General features: G+C 47.6%; 1 protein-coding gene across 5 annotated transcripts in view; it reads right to left on the reverse strand.

Moving 5' to 3' along the window:
* Window positions 1-22,801, reverse strand: part of SIPA1L3 (signal induced proliferation associated 1 like 3) — a 1,632,279-nt gene that overhangs the window by 1,027,858 nt on the left and 581,620 nt on the right. For all 5 annotated transcript variants that reach the window (XM_069644476.1, XM_069644475.1, XM_069644474.1 and 2 more), the window contains exon 7: window positions 13,187-13,290. In XM_069644476.1, coding sequence (XP_069500577.1) covers window positions 13,187-13,290 — 104 coding nt within the window. The remainder of the gene's footprint in view (window positions 1-13,186; window positions 13,291-22,801) is intronic.

Below are 22,801 nucleotides of genomic sequence, written 5' to 3' on the forward strand. Positions count from 1 at the left end.
TCCCTTGTCATATCGTCTTTGTGAGCGCCCTAATGCATGCAGGCTTTCAGCGCGTTATAAAGAAATACAAAAATGAATAAATAAAAATGCCTGTAGCTCTTTCGTTTTATCGAGGTGGTAGCTACTACAAAGGAAGTTTTATAAGTGTTTTATGATGGCCTTGTGCATAAGCTCAAAGGGCGGACCCATGAGCTTTGAGAGCACATCACTAAAGTCACAACCAGGTTGAGTGTCAGAAATGGGAGGGTAAAGTCTCTCTACTCCCTCCATGAAAGCTTTGATAACAGGAACTTTCCACTAAGACACTGTTTTGGGAAGTGGTGTGCGCGGACAGACCCTCTAGGTGTACCTTGATGGAATTAAATACTAAACCAGAGTCTAGTAGATAAAGCTTGTGGAGTATAATGTTGGATGGTGAACATTCAATTGGGTTTAAGGATTGTGATATGCACCAGACAAATCTTTTTCACTTGTTAAAGTAACAGTGTCTGGTGTTGGGTTTCCATGCTTAAATGAGGATATCCATACACCTTTGAGGAAAGGAGCCAAGCTGCCAAGTTCATAGACGGAGGATGTGTATGGAGTGTTGTCCCCTCATGCTGGTACAGCATGTTGGAGGGGAACAGAGGTTTGATTGGTTTGCACATTGCTAGTTTGAGTAGGTGTGGAAACCATGGTTGTCTTGTCCACATGGGAGCGATCAGGATTAGAGTGACTTGTTCCTGGAGTATCTTGTGCACTATCCTGTTGAGCAATAGTGTCAGTGGAAAAGCGTAAGCAAATTTCCTTGACCTGCTCATCCACAAGGCATTCCTCTTGGATCCTGGTTGGGGAAACCTGTATGCGAAGTCTGAGCATTGTGTGTTTAGGCTTGTGACAAACAAGTCTATAGGAGGATGACCCCACAGGAAGAAGATTTTATCCAAAATATCCATGTTGATTTGCCATTCGTGCTCCTCGGGTAGAGGATTTCTGCTCAGAGTGTCTGCTAGAGCATGAAGTTCCCCTGGAATGTGTTGAGAGGCTAGGCACATGTTGCGCTTGCGTGCCCACTTCCAAATATTTTGGGATAGACTGGATAGACTTGCAGAGTGTGTGCCTCCCCTGCTTGTTTAGGTAGGAAATGGCTGTGGTGCCGTCTGTGAGGACTTGCACTATTTGACCTACTAGATGCTGCTGAAAAGCTTGCAGAGCCTTGAGAATTGCCAGAAGTTCTAGAAGGTTTATGTGGTTTTGGGCTGTGGTGTGTGTCCACTGTGATGGTGAAGGTAATGGGCCCCCATCCGGAGAGCGAGGAATTGTTTTATTTAACTGTATACAAGACTTGATTTTTTTTTCTGAATTGGAACAGTAGATTAATTGTTCTTTGGGTGTTGTATTTGCATATTTGAGGAGTTTACACCGTTATCAGCCAGTCTATATTAGCGTACACTGGGATGGACTCCCTGCGTAGGTACGCCGCTACCACTGCTAGTACCTTTGTGAATACCCTTGTAGCTGAGGCTATGCCGAAGGGGAGCACTTTGAATTGCTAGTGTTCTACCGCTATCTGGATTCTGAGATATTTCCTGTGCTCTGGGAACATTGAAATATGAAAGTATGCATCTTTCATATCCAATGTTGCCATATAATCCCCCGATTTTAAGAGAGGAATTACCTCCTGTAGCATTGTCATGCAAAATGTCTGTAGCTTGACAGATGTGTTCCCCGGGCGCAGGTCTAGTACAGGGTACATTGTTCAATCATTTTTTGGCACAAGGAAGTACGTTGAATAGATACCCTTGTCTACCTGGTTTGCTGGGATTATTTCTATGGCGTTTTTTTCCAGCAGGGTTTTCACCTCTTCCAGTAATATGCACCTTTCCTTTGGTGTCATTTTTCTTTGTCTTGGCCGTGGTTGGATGGTTTCTGTAGAAGCTCTTTGCAATATGCACCCACCACTATGGATAGCACCCACTTGTCCAAACTGATACCCTACCATGCATGGGCGAATAGTGAGATGAGACCTCCTACCAGAGTTGCATGGGAGGGGACTAGGAGGGGGGCGTTGTTGCTTGGGAGGAGCGGAACCTCTGGTGGAGGAGGCCCTAGCTCTTGTCCTGGACCTTTTGCAACCTCTTTGAAAATTAGAGGAGGACTGTCCCTGTGAGGTGCCCCACGTTGGCGATTGGTTGCCCTGACTGTAGTAAGAAGAACGTTATGGGCGCTGCCCACAGAATCTTCTAGTGTTAAATTACCCTCTTTGTACAAAGGGTTTATTGGACAGTTGTTCAAGTGACTTTAAGATGTCCCATTCCTCTTTGGCACTCTAGAGAGCATCCTCAACTGCCTTCCCGAACAGGGAATTTGGCTCAATGGGCATGATAAGTAACGCGACCTGCGTTTCTATCTTAAAACTGCCCGAGTCAGACATGGTGCCTAATTAAACTGCCTGAGTCAGGCATGGCACCTAATTAAAATGCCTTCGGCTATGATGCGGCTTGCATGGTCAGTGGCGTCCAAATTGTTCTTTAAAATGCAGTTAGCCACTTGTTTGCCTTCTGGCACAGTCTTCAGGAGTTGAGACTTTAGAGGCTCTAGGTTGGCTTCAATCTGTTGTTCTAGCTCATCCCATGTGTGAAAACCATAGCTAGCTAGAAGCGTGGTATTGTTGGCAATCCTAGTTTGATAAGAAGCTGATGAGGCCACTTTCTGCCAAAGGTGTAAATCCTACTGCATTCCTTATCAGGTGTGACCTTGGCAGAGGCCAGAGGAGTGCCTGCTCTTTTTCTGATTGTGGTGATGACCAAGGAGTCAGATTTTTACTGACCTCTAATGTAAAGTGGGTTGGTAGGGGCCAGTCTAAACACTTTCTCGATACAGGGATTGACCGCCCTAGTGAGATTTGGTGCGAGTAGCAAAGGCTGAATACACCTTCGACTGCAGGAGGGGAATGAGCTGTGTAGCAGACTTCTTTTCTCAGAGGATGTCCTCCACCAAGTGCTTGTCATGTTGGGCCTCCTGAGTATCAATTTTAAAATGTTGTGTGGCCTTGAGGAGCAGCTTGTTATACTGAAGATGTTTGTCAATAGGTGAATCAGCCACTGGCTGATCTCGATTATCTGGGGATTGGGTGATGTAGATGTCGTTGTCAGAATACTGGTCCTGACTATATTGGTCTCCCTGGGAACCTGGATCTTTCGAATCCACAGTGTCTACAATATAGAGGTCCTGTTAGGGATCCTGGAACTGTGGGGTAGCCAGAGTTTGTGTGGAGGTGCTGGGCTGTGAGGTATCTATACGTGGCACTGAAGCAGGTGGTTCATCCCTGGCTCCCCTTCCCCTTTGTACTGAGACCAGAGGGCTTCTAAATTCATCAGGGTGACTGTCCATGAAGTCTACAAAACAGGATATCCTTCTCATTACCCTATCAAAGCTTGCTGGCGTCCAGTCAGTTGACCTAGGGAATACTGAGGGGGTAGGAGTGTCCTGCAAGGGTGTAGGCTCCTTATGGCTCAAGGCCCCTGAAAGGGTGTCTTTGGCGGGGGTATAGCCGCTATCTTGAGAGGTAGAGGGTTTAAATGGCCTGTCCATCTAATATTTGGACACTGTATGGCCATGAACGCTCGATGACACGGTCAGCGTTTGGCTGTGGGGTATGTGTTTAGTGTGGCATGATGCCTGTGTGCATTTGCTGATGAGTGATTTCTCTGTCACAGGGCCACTGGCCATCTTACTAGAGACGAGGGGGCTCGCTCGCGTGGGAAGATAGGAAATGTAAGGGCCACCCGCATGTAAACAGCAATAGTGAGGGGGAGAAAAGGCAACAGCTCAGTTAATACCAATTCATTAGGAATTGGTGAGTTGCAATTGCTAGCCCTCAAGCTGAAATAATCAATTACTCAATTGAGGGATTTAAAACAGCAGTTTTATTGTATAATCTTATAATTGCTTATCCTGGAACTCAAGAGGCCATAAGCATTTAATGAGCAATGAAATCCTCTGCCAGTTTTTAATAGCCCACTCAAGTACAAATGTGGCTATAGGCAGCCATAAATGGTAATTTGGGATGCCCTTTGTGAGGGGTGCTTGTCACAGCTGTTAAAAATTATACAGGGTTTATGTGTGTGGAACAACTAGAGACAAGTAGAGGAATATTGGTAATAACCTTGAGACGGAGCAGTGAAATTGAGGAAAATGTATTAATTATAAACATCTATTGGCAGAGGTCACATTGCGGTTTGCAAACATTTCTATCTAGCTTAGCAGTATTCTTGGAGGAATGACTTACAAGGTTCCCGTTATCAAGCTCTAATAAAAATACTAATATAACTGGATCAGAATACCTCAAGACAGGTTAAACTAGACAGAGAGGGCCACCTATCAGGAAAAATAGATACTTTCCTCGGATTAAGGCAAGGATGTGTCTTGGTCCCCTGTCTATTTAACTTGTATGTGGCAGACATAGGAGACCATCTTGGTAAGGCTACTTGCCACGCCACGCATTGGGTATCTTAGAACATGGCTCTCCTATGCAGATGATTTTGTCTTATTTGATAAGACTCCTATAGACCTTCAATGACTCCTGACCGCCTTTGAACATTACATGACTAGTAACAGACTAAAGATAAATTCTTTGAAAACAGAAATCGTAAGTATCAGTGCCAAAACGAACAACCAAAGTTTTGCTTGGAGAATTATTTATTTTTTAAACTTTATTTTTGGATTTTTTTAAACTGTTACAAAACAGTCACACCCCCATTAGGGCATGTTCCCCGTCATCCGGGTCCCCCCCCTCCACTTCATTCCCTATCTCAGTCTATTGCATTGGTGGTACGTTGTTTTTTCCTCCATGTGCTTCAGTGAGTGCGCTGGTTACATTGATTGGGTAAGTTAAGTCTCAGCGCCCTGGGTGTTGTGCCTTCCTCACGAGGATAATGCGTCTTAGTCTGCCTCGTTGATCAGGTATGTTACAAGTGGGCCCCAAATGTTAGCGTGCGTGTTGGGACAGAGTCTTAATGAAGTCTGACTCTACATCTTGGCAGTAGAGAATGTCTTTTTGCCAATTTGTTACCGTCGGGGCCGGTCCTCGGCCCCAAGACATGGCGACTCTTCTGCGCGCTAGAGTTAACAGCACCCCTGCCAGTTTCTTCACTGCTGGTGAGAGCTGTTTCGTCATCCCGAGTAGTGCTACCGTCGGGATTGGCCGTGTTTCTTCTCCTATGATTGCTGATGTCATCTGAAGGGTTCCATGTAATAATGTCGGCAAAAAAATCTCGCCGAAAAATGGCCGTTTTTTGTGGCGACATTATTGCATGAACATGCGGGGGACACCCCTGCAACCCCCCAAACTTTTTTTTTCTTTTTTTTGCCCCTGTCCCCATATATATGGTCACCCAAATAATATCGCCACAACCTTTTCCCGGCGATATTATTTACGGCGACCATATTTATGGGGATAATATTACCTGATACCATCTGAAGGACCAGAGTCCAGAATGGTGACATCTTGGGACAGTCCCATTCTAAGTGTATAAAGTCAGCCGTGTGGCTTCCGCATCTTTCACACTGTGTGTCTGCTTGCTGTCTGCTCTTTTTGGCGGAGGTGAAGAATCTCTGGTGCAGGAAGTTAAAATGGATTTGCTTGAGGCATGAATTCAGAGCGATTTTTTGTGTTTGTCGCAGGATATAGGTCCAGTCTTCATCTGGGATTATGAATTGGAGGGAGCTCTCCCATCTTGTTTTTGTGCGTGTGTTGGCAGGAGATGTGTCTGTTAAGATGGATTTGTAGATGGTTGAGACTAGTCTGCCCTCTCCTTGTGCCTGGATCACGTTATGTAATAGTTGTCATGTTGGGGGTTGCTGCGGACAGGAGGGGAATAGTGCTTGGAGAGTATATCGGGTTCTAAAGTATATGAACTTGTCTAGGGGGGTGTCACCTCCTCTTTCTGTTGCTTGTTGGGGTGTAATAAAGGTTCCTTCACTGAACAGGTCACCCATAGTGCTTATCTGCAGCTTCTCCACCCATTGGTGAAATACCTTTTCGGAGGTCAGAGAGATCCCTGGTATGAACTTTATCGGGAAGGGGGGCGAGTATCTCACCTGAATTTTGTATTTTAATGCAAGCTTCCTCCAGATCCCATAGGTCGCGAGGACCACGTTCATACTGTTAAGGGATACCAGGAGCTGAGTAATGATGACCGCCCTCAGCAGGTTTGGAGTAGCCAGGCACGATCAATCTGCACGTGAGGTCTGATGAAGTGCGTTGCGTACCAGTGGCTGAGGAACTGCGCTTGGGCTGCCCAGAAGTATCTCTCTAGGTCCGGGAGGGCTGGTCCTCCGCTGGTTACTGGAAGTATTAGTGTTGAGTGACTGACTCTGGCTGGTTTGCCCACCCATAATATCTCGAGGGCCAGGCTTCTAACTCTTTTTAGAAAGGATTGTGGAATCAGAATGGGGATGTTGGCAAAAAGGTATAATAGTTTCGGTAGGATCGCCATTTTAACTAGCGAGGCTCTTCCCCACAGGGTCAGTGGAAGGGACTTCCAGCGGCTAACCTTATCTTGTAGTGTTTTTAATGCCACTTCGTATTTGTCTTGGAACACATCGTGGTAGCTTAGTGACATCAGTATCCCTAGGTAGCATACCCGCGAGGTCTCCCATACGAAGTGATAATCATCAGTGAATGCTCTAGTGGCTGGGGTGAGCGGGAATATGATAGATTTAGCATGGTTAATTTTTAAACCAGATATTGCCCCGAATTTAATTGCCTCTCTCATGACTGGGTTTAGATTTTCCCTGTGGTCGCGAATAAACAGTCCTACATCGTCCGCATAGAGAGATATAATCAGCCGATCTTCAGCCTTCTGTGGAGATGCTGGGAACGTAGGCTTGACGCTAGGGGCTCCATTGCCAGCGCGAATATTAGCGCCAACAGCGGACACCTCTTTCTGGTGCCACGTTGTAATTGGATTGTGGAAGATCTTGCCGAGCCCACTAATATGTTAGCTTGGGGTTTTTATATAGCAGGGAGACTAGTCTAATGAATCTTGCCCCTAGGCCCATCTGGGTGAGCACTGCTAATAGGAAGAGCCACTCTACCGAATCGAAGGCCTTTTCAGCATCGAGCAGAACTGCGACGGCCTGGCGAGTGGGGTCGAGGGCCTCGACAATTCCAAACAGTCTCCTGATGCCAAATGTCGTACTGCGGCCGGGCACAAAACCTGCCTGATCAGCGAGCACAAGGGCCGGCATCAGCGGCAGCAACCTGTTCGTGAGTATTTTCGCCAGTATCTTGTTGTCAAGGTTTAGAAGAGAAATGGGCCTATAGGATGCACATTCTTCTGGAGGTTTGCCAGTCTTGTGCAATAGAATTATATTGGCCTAGCAGGAGGGCTGTGGGAGGGAGCCTGTGTCTAGTGCCTCTCCATAGAAGTGGGGCTAGGGTATTGGCAAAGGCTTTGCAGAATTCTCCCGTTAGGCCATCAGGCCCTGGAGCTTTGGTGTTTGGAAGGGTTTTGATGGCTTCTACTATCTCCTCTGAAGTAATGGGTTCGTTGAGGGGTTCACACAGCTCTCGCTCCACCCAGTAGAGCTCAGTGTCATCGAGGTAGCATTTTAGGGTGTCAGTGTCTGAGTTGTATTTTGAAATATACAGGTTTTGGTAAAATGTTTTGAATTCTTCGATTATTTCTTCGTCTGTGTGCACAAGTGTGCCTTGTCGGGTTCGTATCCTCTCGACCATCGTCGGTTTCCTGTCGGCATTGAGCAGTCTTTCAAGGAGGGCACCTGGCTTTTAGCCGTCGCCGTATTGACGAACTTGACTGTTTCGACCCAGGAATTTCAACTCTCGTTATGTAGTGGATCTGAATGTTTGCAACTCTTCTTTAAGTGCTGCTTGGGAGCGTGGGTCATTTGTTGTGGAGTTTTTAAGTTCGAGGTGCTTTAACCACTCCTCGCTGGCGGTCAGTTCCCGTCGGATCAACTTAAGGATGCTGTTCTCTTTTGCCAGGCAGACGCCCCTTAAAAAGCATTTCAGTGTTTCCCATATTGTGCCTATCGAGTCCACTGTGCCTAAGTTTGTTTCTAAGAATTAAGAGATTTCATCCCGTAGTTCAGCGGCAAACACTTGGTCTTGCAGGGACCCCGGTTTGAAGTGCCAATGCAGCAAGCAAGATTTGGTGTTTGACGGGTTGCATATGAGGGTTACCGGGGAGTGATCCGAGAAGGTGTTAGGAAGGATTTGACAGGGCCCCCAGTTGAGGGAACCCCTGGCCGAAATGAACAGGTAGTCAATTCTGGAGCTGGTGTTATGCACTGCTGAGTGGAACGTATAGTCACGCTGCTCCCAGTTGCTGTGTCTCCATGCATCCACAAGATCGTAGGCTCTGCATATTTCTTGCACCTGAAGACTGGCCTTGGAAATGGTCGATGTCGTGGTCCGTGACTTGTCTTTCGAGGGGTCTTGGACAGTGTTCAGATCGCCTCCCCAGATGATTGTCGCAGAGGTTTGTGCCGAGAGGTGTGTGAGCACCCAGTCGAAGTTGTTTGCGCCATCCAAATTGGATCCGTAGGAGTGGACTAAAATGATTTATTTGCCTGCTACAATCCCTCTCACCAGAAGCAATCTGCCTGCTGTGTCTTTCTTGATGTTTATCAGCCGGAAGCCAGTCCGACAGCTAATCAGGATCGCCACTCCTCTGGCATATGATGAGAAAGATGAGAAATACCTATAACAGCCCCAATTTCGAGCCCATTGGTGTTCTTTTTCAGGGAGTAGGTGTGTCTCTTGGATCATGGCTATATCGATGTCATGTCTTTTCAGATACTGCAGATCTTCCTTGTTTTAGAGGGGAGGTTGCCTCCTCTAATGTTCCAAGTGGCGACTTTGAATTATTTGCTTGGCTTGCGGGTTTAATCTAGTGTTGTTGCCTCTGAATTGAGAGGTCGCCGGGGGCATGGACGGCATCTGCAGCTGAGTGTGGGAGGTCTGCAAGGCATTCGAGAGAGGGGGCATGGTGCTGTCTGGTGATCTGGGGGTCGGCGTGGGCGGGTGGTTCAGAGGCGCAGCTTCCTTCCTTACACGGGCAACCCTCAACTCGCACGTTTGCTCACTTGAACAGGAAACAAACCGCAACGGTGCGTGTCTGTTACCCGGATTCCCACCCATTAACAGTAAACAGTTGCGATGACTTTTGCTGTGCAAGGGGTCCTAGGGGCTTCCCAGTCTGCACGGCCTCGGAGTGCATAACAGTACAGTAGCTGCGTTTTGGACTTAGGACTCATGCCTTTGACCTTGAGTTGGTTATGTTGGGTTTCTGTGGAGCCTTTCCCTCTGCACTCGCACCTGGTTGGGATTTGGTCCGGGACAGCCAGCACGGTCCAGGAATGCGTTTGTTTCCTCCGGTGTTTGGAAGAAGTGGACTTTATCACTGTGTTGAACTCTAAGCCGTGCCGGGAAAAGCATGGAGTAGGATATTTGATTGTCTTTAAGCCTTTGTCTGATAGAGATAAAGGATCTCCTTTCGAATGGACTGCCGGGGAGAAATCGGGATAAAAGTGTATCCTGGCTCTGTCGTGGTGTAGTTCACCTTTCTCTCTGGCCTGACGGAGGATGGTATCGCGGTCTTTATAATTAAGTAGTTTCGCAATTATCTGTCTGGAGGGTGTGCCCAGAGCGGGTTTGGAGGATGGGATTCTGTGGGCTCTCTCTACTACGAACATGTGAGCGAGGGCTTCCCAACTGAACAGGGTGGTGCAGAACGATTCAACAAATTCCTCCATTTTGGATTGCAATTGGTGTTCTCTCACCCCGAAAATCCTAATATAATTTCTTCTGGAGCTGTCCCCTAAATCCTCATATCTGGAGTTGGTTGCTTTCATTTGGGTTTCAAGTTGGGAGACTTTTGCCGCTAGGGTTGCTGCGCCATCGTCTAGATTGGATACACGCTCTTCTACCTCGTTTAGGCACTCAGTATGGGTGTCCATTCGGTACTGTAAGAGGAGAGTCCCTCCATTTTGGTGTTTAGGTTTCCTATGCCTGCTTTCAGGTCAAGCAGGAGTCATTTGATATCGGTGGCAGAGGTTTCCTCGTCCATTAGGTGTGAGCCGGCCATTGAGGGTTCCGGATCTTCCTGGAGGTCTTGGGGGCCGCTCCTATCTCAAAGGTTAGTTTCCTCTGGGATCTGTCAGTTTTCCACATCGGATTTATGTATCTGGTCGTGGTCCCGCGTGGAAAGCGGTGCTTGTGTATGAATAGTGATACGCCTGCAGTGTCCCGGCGCCGGAGCAAAATGTAGACTGTGCGGGGACAGCCGGTGGAGGAGGTGTGGTTCTCTGGGGCTGGACAGCCGGGCTCTGCGCCTGGCTATGGTTCGGCCTGCAGGCTTGAGGTTCCTGGGAGGGCTTAGGAGCTCAGTATTGGGTTCTAGGAGGAGAGTGTGCCGCTTATCAGGTGCTATGGCTCGGATAACGCTCCCCTGGTCGATGAAGTGAGCTGATGGTCGTGGCCGACTCGCCATCTCACCCTGTTGGGGAAGGGCGGCTCAAGGTGCGGTTCCTTCGTGCGGGTGCTGTGGTTTGATGGGGGGAGAGCTGTTTGTAGTGATCCCTCCCCCGGGAAACAGACCGCTCTTGTGAGGTGGGGGGATCACAGCAGGGGTGCTGGGGGCCAGGCCCTTATGTTGCTAGCATGCACCGTAACTGCTGTGATTTAGATGGTGGAGGGGTGCTGGCTGCTCTGGAGTAGATGCAGGGTGATTTCTGCCTGGGGGGGGCGGCGTTTAAGGCTCCCGGGCTCCTCCTCTCTCCAAATCTCTCCCGGCGCGGAGAGCGGGGGCGCCGTGTGCTGTGCCTGGTTCTGGCGGCATGAAGAAAATAAAAAATGGCAGGCGCCCTGGGAGAGTGTGCACCCCCGCGACTTTCCCTCCGTCCCTCTCTGCTGCTGCTGCAGAGGCGGGTCCACTCCTGCTGCGGGTCCTCGGCACGAGCCGCTGCCTGTGGGCGCCCGCGGCCGTTACGGTTGTTGGTGCTGAGGGCTCACGCTCCGGCCCCAGGCTGCAGCCCGACGAGGCACGTCTGGTTCGTGCCTCCCAGGAGTGTGTTGGAGGCAGGCGTGATCCTCTTGCCAGGTCACTGCACGGCCTCAGGCCACCACTTGTTGCTCCGCTGGGCCCACTCACTTGCCTCTGGCGCGGAAATCAGGCAGCTGCGATTGGGGTCACCACTTCACCGTTTTTATTCCAAATTCAGGCTGGTGGACAGTCAAAGCGGTGGGCTACCGATTTCAGCAGGATTATTTAGGATTGATTCTGGGCCGTATGGGAGCTCGCTAGGAAGCGGCCATCTGGCTTGGCCCTCTAGCGCCCTCTTGCTTGGAGACTACATGGCTGGAAACTGTTGATAGCGTGATTTATCTTGGTTTCCCTATTATGGCCATCCCAGAGAAATCCTCATTACGGGAACTTATGAAAGGGAAAGCGAGCAAGCTAGCCTCACAGATGGTATTCATTAATAACAAATATGGCAAGTTTTCATTGATCCCCATAATAAAATTCTATAAATGGTAAGTTAGCACCGAAACTTCTCTATGGTAAGGAGGTGTGGGCCGTGTGTCAGTTGGAGGAACTGATAGTCTGGAGGCCTTGGTCTGGACGAGAGTTTTGTACCATCTAGCTAAAAATGTGTTCCACTGGTGCCGCTAGTGGAAGGAATTGGGCCTCAAATCATTGAAAAATAGAGTGGTCTAGCAACGATTTCCATGTTATTACGGCAGTCTCTAATTCTGTGCTTTTTTGAAAAAACGCTTTGAAAAAATGTTGGGGGTATTTTGGGAGTCTCCCTCAACCCCTCCGTCCAGCTAGAAATTTTACATAATTCCCTACCCCTTACTCACTACCACATATTTTTCAATTGGTTTTTTCAGAAAAGTTAGCAGTAGAAAACCCATTGAAAAAAATGTAATCTTGTACATTGGTGTCAATTGTCACTATTGGATATTATTAAGTTCCAAGGTGGACTCGATGTACTTACATTTGGGTGAAGTGTGTGGTCAGGTGAGGGACTCTCCACTAAGGAATTTGTAAATTGGTGCAATAAGAAGTTGAATCAATAGTCGGACGCTCAAAGCTACTCCAATGCCAAATCTGGATTGGCTTAAGCCAATGATACGTTGAAATGATGGAATCAACACAGGAGAATGCTTAAGTAAATATCGTCTCTAAGGACATATAAGAGTTATTCCTAAAAAAGCTGGCAGAGCGGAATCATATGTATATATGCACAAAAGAAATAGGAGTATCAGGAGCCGATCAGACGAGGAGACATCCCAGTCCAGATTCTGCAAGTGGCCAGGTGGCATTGAAAATATTAAACATCTGCTGGTACAGTACACAGGCTTGTAGACTCAAAGGATTGAAGCATTTGGGAAATGTGAGCCCTAGTTCCAAAGAGTGAATGGGGAACTGTTGCAGCTATCTATGCTGAACGGGGCCACAACCATCATGTTTTTGGCAGTAGTCAGATATTTAAAACTTTGTGTACTCTGTTGATAATGGATGTTCTATAAGAGAAAATGGGTCTTCTTGGGTTTTTATAGGTTATTTATAAGCTGCTATATGATGGTTTTTTTGTATCTCTTTCTTTTGGCCTTTTATTTTCATACACTTTTATTTTTGTTTCATTTAAATAGATTGTAAAGGTTTTAATTAATTTAAACCAAGTAAAATAAAAAATAAAGGGTCTTGACCCTTCTTCTCCATAGACCCAGCATCCCACTTATATGGGGACGGGGAGAGCAGTACACACCAAGCTCAAATAGGTCTGTCAATCAAACGCACATTTCAAGCATTGTCAGGTAGCAGGTTATACAAACAAAATTAGATAACAAAATACTACTGATAATTGTACAGTGCAAGAGAAAGCTTAGAATCGGTATTAAGGACCAAAGCGTTCCTCCACAAAATACACAATGTAAAGAATGAAGTTGTATAAACAATGTAAAATGTTAAATAGTACTTTATAAATGTCATCATTTAATCGTGTAACTATTATACTGGGACCCTTTTCTAAACAAGATTCACAAACTCTGCATTTTAGAACATGAAAATGTATAATCTGTTGTGCAAACCAGTTTTTCCAAGGAAATTCTACTTTGGTCTCTGAAGTGAAAACATATCCCTAAACAAACAAACGACAGCTGTGCACTTACCTGTTGCCTGTTGTTTGGTGTATAAGGAAGCATAGTGGACACGTGGAACATGATCTCATAGCCCTGATAGGTTGTGTACAACGATTGAGTACCAGTAGAATCCGCTATAAAAGTAAAAGCGCAGTCCATTAACAAACATTCCTATCATTTCATGAACAGTGATTTAGAAAGACTGTCTAGTAACAGAACTACTAGTTAAGTTTGCATAATTTGAATCTAAAGAATCCTTTTTTATTAAGCAAACAAAAACTTGTTTTATTTGGTTAGCAATCAGAAAGTTGCTCTTATTCAAGAGTTCTGATCACAGATCTTGATCATGTACCTTTCTCATGCATCAACCCAAGTGAATACTGCACTTTAACAGTAGGATGCCAAAACCTTGAAAAGTTATTAAAAACGAAATTGGTACTCCACATGAACATGCTGTATTCAGATTGGGCTTCGGGTGTTGCTGCATTATATTGTCACACTACTGTTTTAGGATTTCCCACATTGAAAAGCAAGACCAGCTTGGACCAAAAAGAAACTGGGTGGATCCAAGAGAAGAACAAGTTACTCTCTTACCTGGTAACGTTCTTTCGATGGGATGGTCGACGACGTATTCCATATCTATGACAGTAATCACCAGAGCTGTGCTGCTTTGTAAAATCTCTGGCGTCTGTGTCCTGCGTCGATGACGTCGATACGCCGCCCTCAAGGACCTCCTCCGACGGCCGACGTCACTGGATGTTATAAGTAGGACGCACAACGCCCGTAGCCTCAGTTGTAGTTTTTACCCCCAGAACGTGTGCCACCAGTCTTCTGCCAGTCAGACACACAAAGCCTTGCGGAAACGTAAGCTGCAATCGCATAAGAAATTCTGTAGCGGGGAAGGTAGGGATGGAGCGATATAGAATATGTCGGCGGACCATCCCATCGAAAGAATGTTACCAGGTAAGAGAGTAACTTGTTCTTCGAGGGGATTGGGTCCTCCGACGTATTCCATATCTATGACAGACTCCCAAAGCAGTACCAATGCAAGGAGGTGGGAATGGGAAAAGAATTTAGAAAATAGACATTTAGCATGCCCAATCAAATTGCAGAGTAAAGGACTGCCTTGCCAAAGGCCAGATCCTGCCCCCGGATGGAATCGAGGAAATAGTGACATACAAAAGAATGTACCGAAGCCCAGGTGGCTGCATCACAGATGTTGCGAATAGGAACACCCCTCTGCAGGGCAGTAGAGGCAGCCATACCCCTGGTAGAATGGGCCCGTAAGTCGACCGACGGGTCCTTACCCGCTAAGCGGTAACTAACACTCGGAGATAGCCAAAATAATCCAGCAAGACAAAGTCTGTTTCGTCACAGCCTGTCCCAAACGCTTTCCAGCATAACCAATAAAGAGCTGCTCGTCCACTCTGACCCGGGACATGAGTGCTAACGCTCTCCTAGGATCAAGCCTGTGGAGCCTCTCCTCTTCCTTACCAGGATGTGATGGAGGATAAAATGCCAGAAGAACAACCTTCTGGCCTAAATGTGATTGTAAAACCACCTTTGGAAGAAAAGAAGGACGAACACTAACCCTGTCCTTATTAAACACAGTGAAGGGTGGCTTAACTGAAAGTGCCTGTAACTCACTCACTCTGCGAGTGGAAGTGACCGCAACTAAAAATACAGTTTTCAGAGTTAACAGTCTCAAAGGGCATGAATGCAAAGGCTCAAACGGAACACCCATTAGAAACTTGAGAACAAGGTTCAAATCCCAACCGGGCACCTGGAAAGGTGACGGAGGGAACACATTAGTGAGCCCTTTCAGAAACAGAGAAATTAAAGGAATTTAAAAATAGGAACACTCATCAGACGAGCGCGTAAATATGGACAGCGCCGCCAGGTAACCTTTAATGGTATCCACTTGAAGGCCCCTGTGGGCTAAAGAAAGCAAAAAAGACCGAACCATGGGAATATCACATGCAAAAGGATCCACATTCTTAACCCTGCACCAGTCGTAGAACTTTCTCCAACGGCAACGGTACAGGGACTTTTTTTGCGGGCCTTCTGGCCAAAAGCAACACCTCCATCACGTCTTCAGGGAGGTACCAATCCTTATACCTCAACCTTTCAGAAACCAAGCGTGAAGGTTGAGGGACCTGACCTCTGGATGGAGAACCTGACCCCCCTCCTGTGAGACCAGATCGTCTCGGTAGGGAAGACGACGTGGAGGGCAGATGGACAAGTCGAGAAGGTCCGGGTACCACGTCCTCCGGGCCCACGCCGGAGCAATGAGGATCATCCGGGAACCGAACCTCCGTAACCTCTCCAGTACTTGCGGGATGACGGGGACTGGAGGAAACGCGTACAGCAGTGGGAATGAACACTCCACCACGAATGCGTCTCATAAAGCTCCGTTTGGAGGAAATTCCCGCGAGCAGAACCTCTCGCATTTCCGGTAGACACTGGAGGCGAAGAGATCCACTTGAGGGGTCCCCCAAAGGGCGAAGATCTCCAGGAGAATCTCCTGAGCCAACTCCCACTCGTGAGAGATTGCGCTCTGCCTGCTCAGAGCGTCCGCCGTCTCGTTTTTGTCTCCTGCCAGATGAACTGCCGAGATCGAAACTTCCTGCTGGATTGCCCAGAACCAGAGCTGCATCGCCTCCCTGCACAGAGGAAGTGACCCTGCCCCCCCCTTTTTGTTGAGGTAGTGCATGGCCACCGTGTTGTCTGTCAGGATCAGGACATTCTTTCCTCGCACAGTCGGCAGAAAAGCCTTCAAGGCTAGCCTGACGGCCCTCAGCTTCAACAGATTGATATGGAGTCTGGACTCCGACGGAGACCAACGGCCGCTGACTGTCAACTCGTTGGCATGAGCTCCCCATCCCGTGATAGATGCGTCCGTCACGATCGTCACCTCCAACAAGGGCAGCCAAAATGGAGCACCCCCCATCAGATTGCCTTCGTCGGCCCACCACAGAAGATCCTGTGCGACCGAAGACGGCAACTGAACAGGGTCCGACATCCTGCCGGAGGACTGAGACCACTGGAGCTTGAGTGCCCATTGCAAAGATCTCATCCGCAACCTGGCCTCTGGCACCAGAAGAATGCATGATGCCATGAGGCCAAGCAGACTCAAGAACACAAACGCTTGGAGTGTCTGGGCAAGTTGAAACTTGTGCACCATCTGCTGAATGCGATGAGCCCTCACCTGGGGAGGAAAACACTTCCCCAGGGACGTGTTGAGCACCACTCCGATGTACTGGAGCCTCTGAGTTGGTGTCAAATGGGACTTCTTTAAGTTGAGGGAGTGGCAGGTGACTGACAGATGATCCAGGACTTGCTCGGGAGAGCGCGCCCTGATCAACCAATCGTCCAGGTAGGGGTAAACGTGAATCCCCCCTTTCCTGAGGTGCGTTGCCACCACTACCATGAGCTTGGTGAAGACCCTTGGGCGGAGGTCAATCCGAACGGCAGGACTCGAAACTGAAAGTGCGAGTCACCAACCGCAAACCTCAGGTACTTCTTGCGCTTTGGATGGATCGGCACATGAAAATAAGAGTCCTTGAGGTCAAGACACACCAACCAGTCCTGAAGTTGAAGGGCCTGGAGGATTTGAGAGAAAGTAACCATCTTGAACTTGTCCTTCCTGAGGAGTTTGTTCAAACCGTGCAGGTCCATGATGGGTCTCAATCCCCCGTCTTTCTTGGAAATCAAAAAATAAAGGGAATACCATCCCTTGTTCCTCTCCGCTACAGGCACCAGTTCTATGGTGCCTTTCTCCAGCAGGGATTGAATTTCCTGCGCAAGGAGCGGATCCGGACTCTTCAAAGAGAGATTCCCCGGTGGATTGTCTTGAGGCCTCTGCTGGAAAGGAAGACAGTAGCCGTGGGTTATGATCTCCAGAACCCACACATCTGAAGTAATGGCGCGCCACTCTGCAAGATGCTGCGCCAGCCTTCCCCCAACTGGTGAACCATGGGACATGGCCTCATGACTGAGCTGAAGCGGCTGCGGCGTCGCCTGAGGGCAAAGAGGCAACGGTCCGAGCGGCCTTGGCACCTCGAGTACTTTGTTTTCCACCTCTGGCACTCCTACGGTGGCCCCTTTGACTGGCAGCTCCTCTCGCTTTACCAAAGGATGAGTAATAATGAAAGGAACCTCCCCTCCATTGCTGTCCCCTAGGACGAAAAGGCAGAGATTGTCGAACTGCAGCGCCCAACGACTTTGCTGCAGCTTTTGAGGTCTGCAACCTCTCAAGGCTCTCGTCAGCCTTGCTGCCAAAAAGATGTTCCCCGTCAAACGGCATGTTAAAGCCGGGCCTGCACATCAGGAGCAAACCGCGACTTCCGCAACCACGCAAACCTGCGTATCATGGTGGTCACCGCCATGGACCGGCTGACGCAATCTGCCATGTCCAAACCTGACTGAACGGCCTCACACATAGCATCCTTGCCATCCTGAACCATGGCAAGGAACCATCCCGTTCATCCCCTTCGGGAATATGATCAGCCGCCAAGGAAACAGTTCCACAGAGTGTGCGTGAAACGAGACAAGGCACAAATGGAGTTGGCCGCCTGAAGCGCCATACCCCCTGCAGAAAACACCTTCTACGCCCAGCCATCAAAACGCTTGTCGTTCCTATCCGGAGGGATGGTAGGGTACGACGCCTGCTTTGCCAGGGCCGTAGCCACCTGCACCACCAAACTCACCGGAGTAGGGTGCTTGGACAAGTAGCAGGGGTCACTACTGGCTGGGCGGTAAGAACTGGAACCAAAGCCATGCTTGACCTTGGCCAGAACCTTTCTAGGTGGTTCCCTTGAGTCACAGGGAACCCCCGTCGACGCAGCCCGAAAGCCGTCGAGGGCGTCGAGAGAATTGCCGCTGACGTCGAGAGAATCGACGTCGACGACAGACGCGGCGCTGACAGCCTTGACACAGGCCTCGAGGGCAGAGCCCCGAGCGTGTCCCTCGACATCCTGGGCGCTGACATCATCGGCGACTTCCTCGGAGGCGGAGCCTCGTGAGAGTTCGTCGACTACCTCAGCGCCACAGGCGTCGATGTCTTCCTCGAAGACTTCACAGGCTCACTCGGTCTCGAGCGCGTCGAGGACCTGGACCGGGCATGCCGAGAACGATTCCCCTTGTCCGAGCGGGACCTTTCTTGCGAATCCTGACAACCACCCGAGCCCGAAGGCATGCGAGCGGTGTCTCTCGGCTGATCACGACCGACCCCACTCGGAGGCGCGGACAGACCAGTGCCCTGCGATTCGAGAATCGCCAACATTTTCTTCCCGAAGGAAGCCCATTCCTCCGGTGTCGCATGCTTGGTGGGGTAAGCGACCCGCCGACGGGCGAGTCCTCGGATGAGGATGGGAAAGGCGACCGATGACGCCGCTTCCAAGAGTGCCTCGAAGAGGCAGAGGAGTGGCGAGACCGACTCCGGGACCGAGACACACTGGACTTCCGATGATGACACGGAGAGTCGCCTCTCGAATCATCTGTCGAAAGCCCCGCAGACCTCGACTTCCGGGGCTTAGACACCTTACCTACCGAAAACTTCTTGCGCTCCCGCAAGGCTTTGGACGTGAGACTGGCAGTCGACACAATCATCCGTGTCATGGGCCTCCCCGAGGCACCAGAGGCAGGCATCGTGCGAGTCCGTCACCGACATTTCTTAAAGCCCGGACGCGGGGTTGAAGACGAGCTAGAGGCATCACAACATTAACAGAATGCCAAGTAGCTTCTGTACAATGAGGGACACTTTAGGCATGGTACTCACTAGAGAAAATGAGTGTGCAACACAGCTTAACCAAATGGACATTAGCAGCCACATTAGCGTCAAGAAAATGTTTATAGAAAGGTTGGAAAGACCAAGTCCCACATCTGCAGTTGAGGTGAACCTCGGGATGGGAAGCAGCCACTTGCTCAGGGATCTTAAAGAGGCTGTCTGGAACCCTACAATGGGCTTGCAGTTGTTAGGAATCATTGGATCAAGTGAGGTTTTTTGAGCGATGTTTGTGGGCAACATGGACAATGCCCTCTATAAATAATTAACCTATTAGATAAGTCAAAGAGGGCCCATGATGCTTGCATGTTTTTAAGACTATTGGTATGGGAGAACATAATTAAAAACTGTTCTGTCAGTGTTAGTGATGTCTCTGGTAGCAGTGGCTTGATGCATAATGGTTGGGACTCATGTAAAATGTAGTTAAGCATAAATGGGCAACTACAGATGTACAACAAATAATTTGTGTTTTTGCGTGGTATTAATAACAGATCATGGAAAGTACCTTTGAGCAACATTCTTTCAACTTGGCTGTAGTTAAAGACCAATGTATGGGATGTGGTTGGGTGTTTCCTACACAATAAATGCATTCTTTTGTTTGGAAATTACAAATCAAAGTTGAAGTGCAGTGGTGCAGACCAAAATTGGATATCATTTAAAGAATTGTGCTGTATTGTAGTTACCATTCATCAAAAGCCAATATAATGTATAGCCACACTTTAGAGGAGTAAGCATGTGGTTTCCAGAGTAAAGCACATACATTGCACTAAATGCAATTATACATGTCCAAAGACTCAGTCGAAGAAAGTAACATGTATCACATTAGCAGGTGTTGTCAGTTCCCTCATTCTCAGAAGCAGATACTACAAGTCCTTGCATGATAGGCAAAACATTCTTAGTAAATGCACAGGGACACACATCACTGGGGTTTTGGAGCGTGCACTATTGTTTGATAAAGAGAAAACTGGCAATTTATTCAGCATGTGAACCTGTCATTACAGCTTCTGGGCATGTGGAACTTGATCAAACCGGTTAGTGGACATTGCTCTCAGATAACACATGCCACTGTGCATGTGGAAACTGATATTACCTGTAACTACAAAAGTGGGGCAGATCTCAAACCCTTTGAAGAAGAACAGGGGTTCTGGTTGGCGATTTTGGAGCCTGTGCTACAGATGGCCAATAACTTGCATAAGATTTGGCTAATGTGTCCTCTATTTTGGATAATTATATTGTAGCTAATACTGTACTGTCTCAAAGGACTCTTATTTAAATGGTCTATCACTGGACCACGTGTCTTTAGTGTACAGATGCAAATAAGAAGATTTTAAACTGTGCACTGAGATCAAGTCCCTGCCTTACTCTGGGATCATTAGTGGGGTGACCAAAGAGGTTGAGGACGTCCCCGAGCTAGTGGACCCAGAGGTGGTATGTGTAGGATCCCCTGGTCACCCTTACTTAGCCCCCGTGACTGGGTAGATGACCGTCACATGCCAGTTAAAGATACCACTCTCCTTTAAGGGAATTGCACAGGGACCCACAGTGTCATGCTGTGAAGTGCATGCCCTCCCTGAGGCAGGGTTGGGGAAATACTGGGTCCAACTGCCACAGAAACTATGGTAGTCACTCCAAAGCACTTACAAAATGCACCAGTGGTCCTGCTGCAGTCAATGTTGGCTTATGCACATACAGATAGACAAGAACAGTGGATCCAAGATGGCAGAAAGGTTTATAAAGTTGTGGTGTGCACTCCTCATACCAAATCATCCAGGACACAATCAAATACTCCTGATCTACATGCATAAATGTAGCCTGACCAAACAGGATGGCCCAATCACTATAACGACCATGTGCAAATGCTGCAGCCCGATTGCCAACATGGGTTGGGCTGTCGCAGAGTACAATGTGCAGATGTTTGGAGAAAGAGGTGGCAGAGGTGTTTGGAGAGAGTTGGCGGAATAGGAGGGTGGCTGTGGAAAGACTTGTGTGACAAGGAAGGGACGGGAGGTGGCTGGAATCGAGAGGGGCAGAAGAGTCATCGGAGACAGGCTATCAAAGGGAGGAAAAAGGAGGATAGCAGAAATTAGGTTGATGAAAAACAGGAGGAGATAGGAAGACATCAGGAGGGTTTTGGAGAACATCAGTAAGAGGTTGGAAGTCATAAGGTGGAGAATGATGGAAGTCAGGAAAATGTTGGTGTAGAACATAGGGAGGAGGTTGAAGTCAGAAGAAGACAATGGATTAATACTATAGGAGAAGGTTGGAACAAAATAAACAGGATGAGGCTGCAGCTGAAAATCGGGAGGAGATTGGAGTGAGTTATTGGGAGGGGTCGGGGTTGTGTAGAAGGGTGGCAAGGTGAGAGCCAACAAGATAAAGAAGGAACACTTGAAAATGAGGAGACCGAGACCCCTGATTTGAAGGGGTGAATGCCACGGCAGTCAAAGGATCGAGCGTATGGCCTAGTATCGAGGAAGAACAGGACTAAAGGAGGCGTAGCAAGGTTGTGGAGAGGGGAGAAATAATAAACCAAAAAGAAGGTTATAAGACCCTCTTAACATACTCACCTGTGGAAAGTAAATCCAGTTGCCACGGTCCTAAAGTGGTGGAGTACCTCCAGTTGAATCTACACCTTGCGGCAAGGGAAGAATGGCATATAAAAGCTACAGGGAGGACCAGAGTTGATCGCATCCCACCATCAACAGAAAATGAGCTAGAATAGAAAAAGTACCCCAGACTGGGAATGTCTGGGTGGCTGCCCAAACCTTTGAGAACTTTAAAAGTAAACCTTCCAACTGTTGGAACGTTTGAGAAGAGACTGCCCTGGCACTATGCTTTGGTTGGTATGAAGAGACATTCAGGTTTAATTATAGTTAGATTCTACAGGAGTAGGAAAATGAAAGTATCCTGCTCATTGCCAAGACAACATTGTTTGAAACTTTAATATTTTTAAAAGGACATTTTTAAAGAAAAACTCATCAACTTTGAGACCCAAGACAAGGAAGAGTAGAAATCAGTCTTTTTGGAAGCTGGCCTTGAGGTTTTATCTGGACATTTATTTACCTTCTTCTGAACCCAAAACACCACGAATAATAGAAATAAAGTAATTTAAAACCAGAAACCAGGTTTGGTTTAGTCTGCTGATCCATGGCTTAATATGACAGCAAATACATTTACAACCTGAACTGTTTTAGGCACTAAATTAGAGGAATCCTTTTGGTTTCCAGATAATAATTTCAATCTTAAATCACTGTTAAAGTGAATCTTTAGTAATGCCTTTTACAGAATGTATTTATACAATGGAATTGTTGCTCTAAAATAAACTTATTGTGGGTGCAGGAATTATCTAACATGCCACCATCCAATGCATTAACCCCAACTAGATCACAAATAGATCTATATGCAAATAGATCTATATGCCCACGCTGATTTGCCTCCTACTAAATAAACTTTGGACAATGAACAGGTTTCGGAAATGTCAGGCAAATCAAAGAATCCCAAATGAATCATCAAGAATTAAAAGCATGGCTAAGAAATAACACATGCTAGTCCACCTCATTCTGAAACCCAAATTCGCGTAGACCTTTGCTTCTCGGTGGAAGTTCACCTGTTGGAAGCAGTACTGGTAATCATACATCACCTTAGAGCCAGAGGCCAGAAAAATAAGATCTATTGAATAAAGTAACACAATGGATAAATATTCACATCAGGGGCGGTCACATAGTAGCACTCTCTAGTGGCTAGGCAAATAAATCCTGTGTCCATAACTCCCAAGAACTTTGAGGGGTGAATATATTGTCCTCCGATTTAATAAGACAACAGTGACTTCAAGGATTCTAATCACCAACTTAACCTGCATT

Source organism: Ambystoma mexicanum, chromosome 2p (assembly GCF_040938575.1).
Source record: "Ambystoma mexicanum isolate Mex_15411 chromosome 2p, UKY_AmexF1_1, whole genome shotgun sequence".
Lineage (NCBI taxonomy): Eukaryota > Metazoa > Chordata > Amphibia > Caudata > Ambystomatidae > Ambystoma > Ambystoma mexicanum.